Raw genomic sequence first — 14859 nt, 5'->3', positions numbered from 1 at the left:
GCAGTAGCCTTTTGTTTGCATAATGACCTGCTCTAATGTCAGAAGCAGGTACAAAACCCAACCTTCTGCGTCACAAATAAAGCGAAGACAGGAACCATCCCTGATTGCTCTTTGTTACCTCTGCCTCCTCCATCCCCGGCCCCCAGCACACGGCCTTACACACACTGCTGCTGCTGCCGCTAAGTCACTTCAGTCATGTCCGACTCTTAGCGACCCCATGGACTGCAGCCCACCAGGCTCCTCCATTCATGGGATTTTCCAGGCAAGAGTACCGGAGTGGGTTGCCCTTGCCTTCTCCACCTTACACACACAACTGGGGCCAGACACACATCTGCTCAATTAAAGTGAAAGAAAAGAACACGGAAAGAAATGATGCCTGTCAGGTTCCCACTCTCCCCAGGATAGTGCAAGCGCCCTGGAGCAGCAGCACCAGGAATTGGCAGAAACGCAGCTCTGGGGTCCACCAGAGACCCTGCAGGCGGAAACCCTCCAGAAAAACTGGAAACCTTCCAGGTGACCCCGAGGCACGTTAATATTTCAGAACCACAGGCTTAGGGACTTGACTCCCACCCTATTCTTCAAGTAACAGACCTACATGAAAAGATTTACAGAGCACACGAGGTCCTATTCCTCAGGCACAGACTTTTCTGAATTTAGCCCATGGTTTTCAATTCCCCTTGGTTTATTTGTGGAAAGGTGAAAGTGAAAGTCACTCAGTGGTATCCGACTCTTTGCAACCCCATGGACTGTAGCCTGCCACGCTCCTCTGTCCATGGGATTTTCCAAGCGAGGACACTGGAATAGGTTGCCATTCCCTTCTCCAGGGAGTCTTCCCAACCCAGGAATTGAACCTAGGTCTGCTGCATTTCAGGCAGATTCTTCACCATCTGAGCCACTAGGGAAGACAAGGGATTTTATCACTAGAAGAAATCTTGTGTTTGATGGGGGGATTCCAGGCCATCATAGGGGAGAGGGAACTGCTGAGACTTATCAGGGGATAAGTTGGAAATTTTGCGGAAAGAAATGGTTCTGATGCTAAAAACTCAGTTTGAAAATCACTGAATCACTCAAGTTGGTCATCTCACAGGTGCAGCTGGTTGCTCAGGGACAAGACAGGCTTGCACCCATTCACAGAGCTGATGGGGACTTCCCTGTGGTCCAGTGGTTATGACTCTGTGCTTCCAATGCAGGGGGCGTGGGTTCAATCCCTGGTCAAGGAACTAAGATGCCACGTGCCACGGGGCATGACCAAAAAAATGCGTTAACACAGATCTGATGAAGGATGGAGTCACACGAAGTTCTTTTGTTGCACTAACCCAAATCTTGATGTCTATTAACTCCAGCAGCAGTGACTTAATGTATAGAGAACATTCTTCTCTCCATAACTGCTACTGCTAAGTCGCTTCTGGAGAAGGCGATGGCACCCACTCCAGTACTCTTGCCTGGAAAATCCCATGGATGGAGGAGCCTGGTGGGCTGCAGTCCTTGGGGTCACTAAGAGTCGGACATGACTGAGCGACTTCACTTTCACTTTTCACTTTCATGCATTGGAGAAGGAAATGGCAACCCGCTCCAGTGTTCTTGCCTGGAGAATCCCAGGGACAGTGGAACCTGATGGGCTGCCGTCATGGGGTCGCACAGAAGGTAACAATAACAGATTTTTTTTTTAGCATTTTTTTTAAACTTTTAGAGGAGAAAAAGACAAAAAACACATTTCTAAGAATAGAAGTGCTAATGCTTGGGGGAGTGTCTTTTTTAAAAAATAGGTTTTAAAATACCCTCCACCACAGTAACTATGAATGAATGAACTGAACTGAATAACAATAAAAATAAAAATTACATACCCTTCCCTGTTCAACACATTTGGTCAGCATGACAACGGCATAGACATTTTTCTCCCAAACCATACGCCAAAAATCTTTCAGAGTGTTGGGTAAAGGTCCTTGCGTGGCAATGAAATCTTCTTTGGAATGGTAGCCCTAGAAAACGGAAAGCAGCACAGAGTCAATCTCAAAGAGACGGAGGAGGAGCCCCGAGGACCTCCTCCAGCCAGCCAACGGCGAGCCCCGCTCCCCACTCACAGGCATGTAGTTGGCGTTGATGTAGTCGTCAGTCGAATGGGTCTGAACTGAAAGTTTGACACGGGAAACGTCATCTGTGACATTCAAAGAGAAGAGTTCCACATTAGGATACGGAACAGAATATTTCATCTCAGAACAGAGAAACAAGTGCAAAACGGCAACGCAGGGGCTCCGTCACACCTTGACGCTGCCTGGCTCCATGTTTTAGATCCACGGCCTTATTGCATTCCCGCCGTCACCAGATATGACCGTGGCAGAGAAGTTGCATGAGTCCCTGGGCAGAGCTAGTTAAGTGGCAGAGCCAGGGTTCGAACCTTGACAGTCTGGCACCGGTGCACAAGCTCTGAACCACTCCAGACTACCTTCTAGATGAAACCAACTACTTCCTTCCTTGGGTGTATGCCACAAGCCAGGGAAGGCCCTCCACAGTTATTTATCCCTCATAACCATCCGATGAGCTTCTGTGCCCATTTTACAGATGAGAAAACTGAGGGTCAGAGAGGTTAAGTGATTTTTCCAAGCTCTTTCATCTGGTGAGTGGCAGCCAGAATTCAAATCCAGTGCCCTTTCCCCTATGGCAGGGTAGATCCTCAGGGTAAAAAGTTAAGCCTTTCACTCTTGCCCTATTCTCATTAAAAAGTTGTTATAAAAAGACAGTCCCAAATGCAAGAATAAACTGAGTGTGTAAGAATACTATAAGTGGTATGTGTGGAATCTCAATTATGATACAAATGAACTTATTTACAAACAGAAACAATTCACAGAGTACACTCAATGTGTTGTTCCTGTCAGGCTACAGACATTGTCAATCCTCAAAAACAGGAATGAATCCAAATATAATTCACATCTACCCATGGAATGTACTCAGCCGACCAGAGACATGTCTGTTCAAGCAGAAGGCATCACTCCCCGCTTGTCCTCCACCGGCTCCCCTTTTGTTCCAGAACTGTGTTTATGTTGGAATAAAGGGGCATCGACGGGCTGTGAGAGCAAAGGGGCTCAAAGCTCGGACTCTGGAGGAGTCGCAGGACCCTGCAGGAAACGGCCAGATCCAGTCCAAGTCTGGTCCCACCGTGACCATCAGTGTGACTTCGGACAAATCGCTCAGCCACTCTGTGCCGCTTTTTTTTTTTTTTTTTTTTGCAGAATATCCTACTACCTACTCTGTAAGGCTATTGTGAGGTGAATCCAACGGCTTACGCCTAAACGCAGTGCTGAGCACACAGCAGGTGACTGATGGATGGCTGTGGGAGTGGCTGGGTAGTACCCACATTCCTCTGCCCCCTGCTCCCAGAGACGTGATGTCCAAGACGGGGTGAAAAAGGGAAGATGCGGGAAAAACTACTCACAGGGCAGAACGTTGTTATAGCGATTCTTTCCTCTGTTCTCAGCCAGTTCAGCTGCATATTTAGGGAGGTTAATTCCAACAAGCTTCAGATCCTGAAAGCAGACCATAAGAATTGTTCATTCACTCCGTGTCCAGATAGTATTTATACGGCACAAAGAGTATAGCAGGATAACGTGGGAATGCAGAGATGTTATGGCTAACACTGCATCCCCAAAAAGACACAGCAGTTCTAAGCCCTGGTACCTGTGCACACAACCTGGCTGGAAATTACAGCTTTTGTGGATGTAATCAAGATAAGATGAGGTCATACTGCAGAGGGCGGGGCCCTTAATCCACTATCACTGGGGTCTTTTTTTTTTTTCTTGGTTATTCTAGGTCTTAGTTGCAGCACACAGGGTCTGTTTTTATTTGCGGCATGTAAACTCCTAGTTGCAGCACGTGGGACCTACTTCCCTGACCAGGGATTGAACCTGGGCCCCCCGCACCGGGAGCGCAGAGTCCTAGCCACTGGACCACCAGGGAAGTCCCTGATACCTTTATAAGAGGAGAAAAGACACTGAGATAGAGACACATAAGGAGACACGTAAAGATGGAGGCAGGAGACGTCCCCGGCAGTCCCGTGGTTAAGACTCCGGCGCTTCCGCTGCAGGAGGTGTGGGTTCAATCCCTGATTGGGGAACTAAGGTCCTGTGGGCCATGCAGCATGGCCAAAAAAAAACCCTTCTCTCTTCCCTCGAAGAGGCTACCTCTTACCCAAAGCTTCACCATAAAACAGAAACAGTTTCCCAACTTTCAGGAAAAACAAAGCAAACAAAACGACAACATTCAACAACCACATACTTCATATTCTTCTGCAAACCCACAGTTGGAGTCAGCTTGCTGTTTCTTGAAGTAGGCCTCAAAATTCTCCACTTTGATTAACTTGGATCTAGGGAAAAAACAACGTGTCAGGATTGGCTGCATTCAGTCAAGTTCACACTCAAGATAGAAACATGCAAGTTATTTTTTAAAAAGCAAAATGTGTACTCACTTTTTAGGTCTTCACCATAGAAAAGCAAAGGGAAAAAAAAAAAAGACAATTAGAAAAAACAAAAAATGACTCGACCATAACTCCAGAGATTTTTCCCCAAAGAAGAAAACCTATAGTCCAATGGCAGGGGGTGGTTGGGGGAGGTTCACTGTAATGTAATTCACAAAACACTGAAATGTGAATCAGGAAATCTGACTTCTAGACCCTGTTATATAACTGAGTGGCTTCGTGACTCTGAGCAAGTTCTCTCCTCCTAGACCTTGAATAACCATGTTTTGAATCACAAAATATATATTTATTGATAGAATACGGCAAGTATAGTTCTACTTGACATGGTAGAACGTGGCAAGGAAGCCAGCTTCAGGAGACAAGCCACATGGGTCCTTGCAGGATAACAACGCTAATAAGCATTTCTGGGTGATCAGGTCCAAACGTGTCAATCTGGAAAAATGGCAGCGGTTCCCATCAAAAAAAAAAATCTCAAAACAGTCACTGAACAGATGGGGGATTAAATGTCTTAAGGCTCATAAATGTAGAGACTTACTTAATCTGAGAAAAGGTCACGTCATTGTTCTTTACACCTTTCCTACTTTGAAAGAAAAACAGACGCATTAGATCAAAACGGCTTAATACTGTGCCTTCCCTGTGTGTATCTACAAGACGCTTCTTCCCTGGGCCTTAGTTCATACAGCGCATCAGATCCTGTTCACAAACACTGAAGCTTAACGGTCTAAACCCGTGAAGTTCCTCGCTTCTATACCGTCTAAAAGTATCACAGGATCCTACTGAAGCAACTTGCAGGACTTTCTCTGAGCAAATACAGATCAGCAGCACCGCGCTATCACACAGTCAAGCTCACTCCTTCGTGCTCTGATTTTTGTTTCTGTTTTTTGAGTAAGCCTTTCTGAAAAAGTTAATGTACTAAACCAGAAAACATATCCAGTGTTGGTGAGGGACCAGAGACCGGAGGGTGGGGGGGGCGGGGGGGGAGGGACCTGGAACTCTTCTGTATTGCTGACTAAACCCCATATTGGTATTAAAAAAAAAAAAAAAAAGATAAAACTCTGGAAGGCAATTTTGCAGTATGTACTAAAATTAAAAACATGCATACGCACTGACCCAGCAACTACCCCGCTTGGAATCTGGCCTAAGGGAATAACTATGATTGTGCCCAGATTTACACACAAGGATAAGTAACAGTGGCAAATAAGGACACAAAAACGTCAGAAAGTTGGTTGAATAATTTCCACACAGCTGAACACGCAATAGCCACTTAAAATGAAGATCTGAAGCTGTCCACAATGTCTTAAGAACAAAGCAAGCCATAAAATAACATGTATAATATGATCCTGTTTGTGGGTGTGGTGTGTGTACATATGTGAGTTTTGTAATCACATCCATGTTAAGAGTAGTTTTCCATGCTGTAAGTATGGGCTATTTCTTGTCTTTCTGTTTTTTCTTGTTGCTTCTTTTTGTCATAAGTATGTATAAGTTTACTTTAACAAGAAACGATAAAGCTGTTTTTGACGCCTCCCTCAAAAAAAAAAAAAATAGAATCTAATGCAAAAAGCTGGAACACAGGCACTGCCTATCAACCCAGGAGGGCAAGGCAGTAGAGAAAACCAGGGGTAGGACGCATCAGAAGCTCTGGGCCGGGAGGAAACCTGGGGTATGGACGCACCGCAACGTGTCTACTCGGGCTCTTGCTTCAATTAATTAATAATACATGCAGCGCATTATCATCAGCACAAGCAGCAGTCACCTTCTCCTCCTCCAGAAGATGAAGCCTCCCACGGCCACGATGACCAAGGCACCAAAGATACATCCAAAGACTGCTCCACAGATGACACCTGGGGAGAGTCCACACGGGAGGCACGTCAACAGGTGTTCACAGCCAGACAGACAGAGCGTGTGTGTGGTGGGGGTGGGGGCTGGCGGAGGAGGGGTAATAGCTCTGGACAGAAAGCGTGTGTGTGTGTGTCTGTGTGTGGTCTGCGGTGTGTGTGTCTGTGTGTGTGTGTCTGTGTGTGTGTGTGTGGTGTGTGTGTGTGTGGTGTGTGTGTCTGTGTGTGTGTGGTGTATGTGTCTGTGTGTGTGTGGTGTGTGTGTCTGTGTGTGTGTGTGTCTGTGTGTGTGTGGTGTGTGTGTGTGTGGTGTGTGTGTCTGTGTGTGTGTGGTGTGTGTGTCTGTGTGTGTGTGGTGTGTGTGTCTGTATGGTGTGTGTGTGTGTCAAAGGATAGGTAAATAGCTCTGGACATAAAACATGTGTGTGTGTCTGTGTGTGTGTGGTGTGTGGTGTGTGTGTCTGTGTGTGTGTGTGGTGTGTGTGTGTGTGTGTGTCTGTGTGTGTGTGTGGTGTGTGTGTCTGTGTGTGTGTGTGGTGTGTGTGTCTGTGTGGTGTGTGTGTGTGTCAGAGGATAGGTAAATAGCTCTGGACATAAAACCTGTGTATGTGTCTGTGTGTGTGTGGTGTGTGGTGTGTGTGTCTGTGTGGTGTGTGTGTGTCTGTGTGTGTGGCAGAGGATGGGTAAATGGCTCTGGACATAAAATGTGTGTGTCTGTGTGTGTGTGGTGTGTGTGTGTGTGTGTGTGTGTGGTATGTCTGTGTGTATGTCTGTGTGTGTGTGTGATGTGTGTGTGTCTGTGTGTGGTGTGTGTGTGTGGGGTGGGGGGCAGAGGACAGGTAAATAGCTCTGGACATAAAACGTGTGTGTGTGCCTGTGTGTGTGGTGTGTGTGGTGTGTGTGTGTGGTGTGTCTATGTGTGCAGTGTGTGTGTCTGTGCGTGTGTGTGGGGGGTGTCTGTGTCTGTTTCTGTGTCTGTCTGTCTGTGTGTGTCTGTGCATGTGTGTGTATGTCTGTGTGGTGTGTGTGTCTGTGTGTGTGTGTGTGTGGTGTGTGTGTCTGTGTCTGTGTGGTGTGTGTCTGTGTGTCTCTCTGTGTGTGTCTGTGTGTGTGTGTCTGTGGTGTGTGTGTGTGTGGTGTGTGTATCTATGTGTGTGTCTGTGTGTATGTATGTGGTGTGTATGTCTGTGTCTGTGTCCGTGTGTCTGTGCGTGTGGGTGGTATGTGTCTGTTTCTGTGTCTGTCTGTGTGTGTGATGTGTGTGTGTGTCTGTCTGTGTGTGGTATGTGTGTGTGTGTGATATGTCTGTGTGTAGTGTGTGTGTCTGTGTGTGTGTGTGTCTGTGGGTGTTTGTGTGTGGTATGTGTCTGTGTCTCTGTGTATGTGTTTGTGTATGTGTATCTGTGTGTGGTGTGTGTCTGTGTGTGTGTGTCTCTGTGTCTGTGTGTGGTGTGTGTATCTATGTGTGTGTCTGTGTGTGTCTGTGTGTGTGTCTGTGTGGCGTGTGTGTGTCTGTGCGTGTGTGTGGTGTGTGTCTGTGTCTGTGTGTGTGTGTGTGTGTGTGTGTGTCTGTGCATGTCTATGTGTGTGTGTCTCTGTTTCTGTGTCTGTCTGTGTGTATCTGTCTGTGTGTGGTATGTGTGTGTGTGTGATATGTCTGTGTGTAGTGTGTGTGTTTGTGTGTGTGTGTCTGTGGGTGTTTGTGTGTGGTATGTGTCTGTGTCTCTGTGTATGTGTTTGTGTATGTGTATCTGTGTGTGGTGTGTGTCTGTGTGTGTGTGTCTCTGTGTCTGTGTGTGGTGTGTGTATCTATGTGTGTGTCTGTGTGTGTGTCTGTGTGTGTCTGTGTGGCGTGTGTGTGTCTGTGTCTGTGTCTGTGTGTGGTGTGTGTGTGTGTGTGTGTCTCTGTTTCTGTGTCTCTGCACGTGTGCGTGTGTTTGTGTGTGTGCGGCAGAGGGCAAGTAGGCAGCTCTGGGCATAACCTAGCCTAGGCGTCTGGGAGTGGTCCTGGGGTCCCAGCTGCAAACTGAGGCAGCTGAGCTACTTTTGGGTGACTTTTGGGTTGTCCTCACCCACCGCTTCCTTTCCTCACAGGGAAGTGTGTACAGCCCCCCAGAGCACAAGACACAAAGCGGGCAGAAACGCTCTTGGTGAGGTCGGAGTCGGGCAGGAGCCCCCGGGGAATGGGCCGTGGGGCGGAGCAACCGCAGTTTGAAAATTCCTGGACACGCCTGTTCCCCCGTTGACTTTTTGACACTAACGCCCACACGCCCGGTGACATAAAACCCGTGTGCTTGCTGGGGAGGCTTTGGGGATCCCTGAACTTGGCTCCTGGGCTTCTTTGCTGAAGCCAACGGCTCCCAAGTACAGACAAAGAACAAACTGGCTGGTCAGTCGGTCTCTGGCCTGAGCGGAGGGGATGCACCCTGCCCCCTGGAGTCCTTGAAGCTCCTAAATCACTTCGCTCTGTGATAAAGGACAGGAGCACTTGACAAGGAGTCCAAGCCCAGAATGTCGGGCCGGCCCCTAAAGGCACTGTGCAACCTGGGGCCAGTCACTGCCCCTCCCTGGGCCTTAACGCCCTCATTTCTAACACGGGAATTGCACAGACAGAACAGACTTCTGGTTGCCAAAGGGCCGGCGGGCGGGGGGAGGAAAGGACTGAGAGTTTGGGGCTCGCAGAGGCAGACTATCATATACGGGGCGGATAACAACAAGGCCTGGTGTACATAGCAGAGGGAGCTGCACTCAACACCCTGTGATAAATACAGGAAAAGAACATAAACAAGAGTGTGTGTGTGTGGTCTGTGTGTGTGTCTGAATCACTCTGCCGTACTCCAGAGACTAACACAACACTGTACATCAACTATACTTCAATAAAATTTTTAAAAAATAAAACGAGGATCCGACAAGATGATTTCCATGGCTCCTTCTGATCCTAATAGTCAAGAGTTCCATGCGCTGAAAGGGGCGCGTGTGTCCGGCACACGGTCACACAAACCACTACACTGAAGAGAAAGGCGCAAACAGTGCGTGCAGACTGGACGTGCGACGGGCCTTCGGAGGAGGGACGTGGCGGGCGGGGGCTGGGGGGACGCCAGAAGAGGAAGCTGAGCTGGGTCCTGATGGCCAAGTGACAGCTCAGCTTCTGCGAAAAGAGACGAGACTTTCCAAGCCTCTTGGGGACCCAGGGAGGGGTGCAGACACCCGTCCTTCTGTGGATACTGGAAGCAAAGCCTCAATGAGCTGCTAACAGTACTCCTGCCCCTCTACCTGGATCCTGTGGCAAGAAAACGGCCTCTGAACAGGGACTGAAGGACACGTAGCTCTCGTTCCCGTCTATGAGTCCCGCGTTGCGAGGGTTGAAGGCAATATTGGTGAAGCCGGCCACACAAGCCCTGTGGGGTGACAATGGAAAAAAGAGGTGACTGAGACCTGATGTCCCAGGCACAGAGAGCTCTGCACTCAGAGGCCCGGCCCCCAAGAGCAAGAACCATGAGGCATTACCGATAGGAGCCCAGGGGTTCCAGCTTCCCGTTGTAGTAGCCGTGCGTGGTGGACTCGTTGCCAACATCAACTTCGTATTTCAAGACTTCAGACAAGCCCTGAGCACGTCTCTTTGCTTCTGTCGTTATGAGGTATGTCACATAAGTATTCGAGGCCCCCCTTTTGAAGTCACCATATGTGAATCTCAAAACATCTGCCGATGGCCGATCAGCTAAGAAAGGCACACAGAAGGGAAGGCATAAGAAAGGGAGAAAGGGATCGCACGTGGAGTGGGGAGGGAGGTCCAAAGTGCTGGTGTAAGACAGGCTCCAGGATGCCTTCTGCAGCACAGAGGGTGCAGCCAATATTGTGTAACAAGTGTAAATGGACTGTAATCTTTAAACATTGAATAAATCTTTTTTAAAGAGAAAGAAAGTGATCACAGAGGTTCAATGTGTCTCCAGCATTTCTAAATAATGACCTTGACACTGGGTAGTGGTGGTAACCCCTGCCATCCCTTAGGTATGCTCTCTCTGCCAGGTTTTCCTTCTATTAAGTTCTAAGAGCTTTACTTACCCATTTAATCCCCACAATAATCTCGCTGCACAGGCTGACTGTCCCCACTGTACAGATGGGGATACATCTGTACAGTAAAAAGGTCTGAGTTTTGGAACTTCCCTGAGGGTCCAGCGGTTAGGACTCTGAGCTTTCAAGGCCATGTACCCAGGTTCAATCCCTGTCAGGAACCAAGCTCCTGCAAGTTGCATGGCATGGCTAAAAGAGACTGGGCCAAAGGTGGTGGACTTGTATTCCTAACCCAGACCATCCGACGGGGGTGTGTGCGACCTCACCCACCCCAGGCTGCTCCTGATCAGGCTGCTCAGTATGCACCCTCACCTCCCCCATTCAGCAAAAATCTGAGCTTGGGATCCGCTGTAAACCTTCACAGCAAAATGACTAGGTGTCTGAAACAGACTCAAAACAAAAGACAGAAAGAGAAAGAGCAAGATCTCAACGTCTCTTTTTGAAATCAAGCCACAGGTTGACGACACCAGCAAATCCCTTGTCTTCCCAGATGCCCACTGCCCTAACAGTGGGTTTGATCTCTGTCTTCCTCGGGGAGATGAGGGCAGAATCACAGGCTGCATGCCTGGGCAGGGACAGCACTGCATTGTTCACAGTTAAAGAATCAGCAAAAAGCAAAACCCTGCACTTTTTTGTTTTTTGGCCATGCCACGTAACTTGCAGGAGCTTAGTTCCCGAACCACGATTGAACTCAGGCACGTGGCCTTGAAAGCCCAGAGTCCTAAGCACTGGACCCTCAGGGAAGTTCCAAAACTCAGACCTTTAAACCAAGCCTTGAACAAAGCACCCAGACCCACCCACCCATCCTCGAAGCCTTCCCTTCTTACTTCCAAGGAACGTAATAGAGCCCTTTAAGGAAAGGCGGCATTTAATCCACCTCCTCTCTCAGCTATGGCGATGCTCTTTGCCAGTTCCCACTGCAAATGCAAATTTTTTTGTTGTTTTCTTCCAAGAAAAAGTCACCCTTTGAGGATCATTTGGGGGTGTGTGTGTGTGCATGTGTGCACATGTGTGTATGCACACGTGCAAGAGACAAAGTTGGTTAAAACTACTAATCTGCCACCTAAAAGACCCTGTGTTGCGAAAGAGATGAAGAACCTAGATTACAGGTAAACAAGTCAAATCCAAGGGCCACAGCCAGCCAGCCATCCATTTTTGGTAAATTCTGGAATAGTCACTCTCACTCTTTCTGTATCTTCTATGGTTTCTTTCATGTGACAGCCGCAAAGTCGAACAGCTGAGAAGGAGACAGCAGAGCCTGCGAAGTTTAAAATGGTTTGCCGTCTGGCCCTTTACAGGAAATCTGTCAACCTCTGACTGAGCTCATCAGAATTACACCTACCCATCCCCGGGTGAGTGCCAAATTGTGGGCCACAGTGTCAAACCCGACATATGTCTGTCTCACTAATGTGCCTCAGTGGGCACGGAAGTGGCGCCCAGTCACGTATCACCCGCCAGCTACGGAACCCATCAGGACCCCTGCTTACCATCCACAGTGGTGAGAACGAGTGCGTAGGCTTTGATAGGTCCATGGCTGGCTTCGAACCCACTGAATTTGACCTTCACCGAATTGTGACTGACAGATGTGATATTAGGGGACCCATCCGGAAGAGGGGGGTCTGAAACAGGACAACACAAAACACTTAAAACCAAAGAAGGAACAATATTATTAAGGAGAGGATTTACCGTAGTGCCCCCCTCAAGATCCCCCCTGGTTCTGCATGCTGCATGTTGGGCTCACGCAAAGCAAATCCAGAAGCGAAGGGTGAGGAGGCGAACTGGTGGGGACAGAGGTGGGGGGTCCTCGGGGAGCCTGCCTAGCTGACAAGCACCCCTTCAGTGGGTCCAACCACATTCCCAAGGGGGCCTCCTGGCAACCTCGTTTCTAGAAGGTACTACATCGTTCCTGTTTTCCACCAGTCCTTCCTGACCCAGAAAGGCCAGGTTGCGCACCCTGAGAAGGGGTGCAGAAGGAGGAGAGCGAGACAGAGGCTGTGTAGGTGGAACGTCCAGGTGGGGACCTGGGAGCTGGACTTGGCCCCAGGACTGGTCGGTCAGCTGAGAACAATGACGGAGCAGGAACCCAGGGGGAAGCAAGGACGACGTGGAGAGAACACGCTTCCTCCTGAGACCTGACTGCAGTCCTACTCTGCCCTTCACACCAAAGTCCTCATTGTTTGCTAGGGATGGTTTAAAACTCCACTAGAGAAACCCAGCTGACCCTCCTCCTGGAAATCAGAAAAGCCCACACGGAAACATTCTGAAAGAGGCCTTCAAAATCTCGTGCCTCAGCTTCCCGAGCTAAGCTCATAAAGCCACTCTCTGAATTGACACAAAAGGAAAGAAAAGCTGAATTAAAGATGGTCCCTCTCCTCATACACACTCTCTACCTACCTGTGTCTCCCAGGTACAGTGTGAGTGTCTTTGCTATTATAATCAAGAGAGACTCAGAAAAGTGAACTCCAAAAAGACAAAGCCCACAACCCAATTCTCCAAACATATGCTGTCCAATATGGCAGCCACTGAAATGGCAACCCACTCCAGGATTCTCACCGGGGAAATCCCACAGACAGGGGAGCCTGGCGGGCTACAGTCCATGGGGTCACAAGAGTCAGACACGACTGAGAGACTAAGCAACAATAAACCACTCTGAAAAGTAACTAGTCCAACTCTGGACGTAGAGTGTCTCATTAATAACGTGTGTGTGTGTGTGTGTGTGTGTGTGCATGCACATGTGCGCTTAGTCGCTCAGTCGTGTCCAACTCTGTGACCCCGTGGACTGTAGCCCACCGGGCTCTTCTGTCCATGGGATTCTCCAGGCAAGAATACTGGACTGGGTTGCCATGCCCTCCTCCAGGGGATCTTTCCCAACCCAGGGATCGAACCCAGGTCTCCTGCATTGCAGGTAGCTTCTTTACCAGCTGAGCTACCAGGGAAGCCCCATTAATAACTTACTTTATACAAATTAAGTGAAATTAAATGCTGAAATGATAACATTTTTAATATACTGGGTTAAATAAAATATGATCAAAACTCATTTCAGGGACTTCCCTGGCAGTCGAGTGGTCCACACTTCCAATGCAAGGGTTCAATCCCTGGTCAGGGAACTAAGATCCCATATGCCACAGAGAGCAGGAAAAAAAAAAAACTTCATTTCAGCTGCTCTTTTTAGTTTCCTAATGTGGTGCCTAGAAAATTTTTTATTATACAAGAGGCTCATATGATTTCCTACTGGAAGGCACAGCTCTAAACCATCCTCCGGCAACCTCTCAAGTAACTGACAGCAGTGGCCACTTGGAGGTGCTGTTCCCACGGCTTGGTGTCAACTGCCTCATCAGACACTGTAACACCCGCTCCCACACTGCCCATCGCTCTTTGCCTTCTAGCCGGCCAGCTGGGAGTCCCCAGCTCCCTACCCCAAGACAGCATTCACCTCCAAGCCTGGAAATTCTTTCCTTCTCAGTGCTTTTCTCAGTCCTACACTCAAGGGGCCCTGCCTGCCTGCATTGGGAAGATCCCCTGGAGAAGGAAAGGACAACTCACTCCAGTATTCTTGCCTGGGAAATCCCATGGGCAGAGGAGCCTGGAGCACTACGGTCCAGGAGGTTGCAAAAGAGTCAGACACGACTGAGCAACTAGGCAACAACATGAGAACATTCACTAGGAGGAATCTCTTGTGAATGACCCCAAAACAGCTGGGGAATTTGTTGACCCAGATTCTAGCGAAATTTGAATCTTGACTGAGTATCTCGTAATAGTTTAAAGAAAAAAAAAAAAAAAAGATTGCTGGGAGTTCCCTGGTGACCTAGTGGTTAGGATTTAGTGCTTTCACTGCTGTAACCTGGGTTCAATTTGTGCAGCATGGCCAAAAAAAAAAAGGATTGTTAAATTTTTTAATGTAATGGTAATAGGAATGCGAAAGAATTGATGCTTTTGAACTGTGGTGCTGGAGAAGACTCTTGAGAGTCCCTTGGACTGCAAGGAGATCCAACCAGTCCATTCTGAAGGAGATCAGTCCTGAATATTCATTGGAAGGACTGAGGCTGAAACTCCAATACTTTGGCCACCTGATGCAAAGAGCTGACCCATTTGAAAAGACCATGATGCTGGGAAAGATTGAGGGCAGGAGGAGAAGGGGCTGACAGAGGATGAGATGCTTGGATGGCACCACTCACTCAATGGACATGAGTTTGGGTGGACTCCGGGAGTTGGTGATGGACAGGGAGGCCCAGAGTGCTGCAGTCCTTTGGGTCACAAAGAGTCAGACACAACTGAGCAACTGAACTGAACCGAATAGTAATGTAGTTATGTTTGAAAAAAAGGGGGAAAGGAGTCCCTCTCTTGCATCAATACATGTGGAAAACATACAAATAAAATTATAGAATAACCAGGACTGGTCTCAAAGAAATCCAATAAGAGGGGAGGGGATATAAATGAAACAAGATTGATCAAATGCCCACAAATGGTCAACACAAATGCCATCAA

The 14859-nt window shown here is 48.3% G+C and overlaps 1 protein-coding gene and 1 non-coding gene across 2 annotated transcripts in view; both read right to left on the bottom strand.

Moving 5' to 3' along the window:
* Positions 1-14859, bottom strand: part of PTPRJ (protein tyrosine phosphatase receptor type J) — a 178141-nt gene that overhangs the window by 14782 nt on the left and 148500 nt on the right. The window contains exons 12-21 of the mRNA XM_059875172.1: positions 11862-11993; positions 9811-10021; positions 9577-9701; positions 6222-6309; positions 5004-5045; positions 4460-4468; positions 4270-4357; positions 3431-3521; positions 2082-2155; positions 1845-1979 (exon numbers count right to left, since the gene is read on the bottom strand). Coding sequence (XP_059731155.1) covers positions 1845-1979; positions 2082-2155; positions 3431-3521; positions 4270-4357; positions 4460-4468; positions 5004-5045; positions 6222-6309; positions 9577-9701; positions 9811-10021; positions 11862-11993 — 995 coding nt within the window. The remainder of the gene's footprint in view (positions 1-1844; positions 1980-2081; positions 2156-3430; positions 3522-4269; positions 4358-4459; positions 4469-5003; positions 5046-6221; positions 6310-9576; positions 9702-9810; positions 10022-11861; positions 11994-14859) is intronic.
* TRNAG-CCC (transfer RNA glycine (anticodon CCC)) lies at positions 3879-3951 on the bottom strand. Its single transcript has one exon. It is a non-coding gene; the product is annotated as a tRNA-Gly (tRNA).

Source organism: Bos taurus, chromosome 15, assembly GCF_002263795.3.
Source record: "Bos taurus isolate L1 Dominette 01449 registration number 42190680 breed Hereford chromosome 15, ARS-UCD2.0, whole genome shotgun sequence".
NCBI lineage: Eukaryota > Metazoa > Chordata > Mammalia > Artiodactyla > Bovidae > Bos > Bos taurus.
Note: the sequence above shows the minus strand (reverse complement) of the source record. Positions and strands in the feature narration are given on the sequence as shown.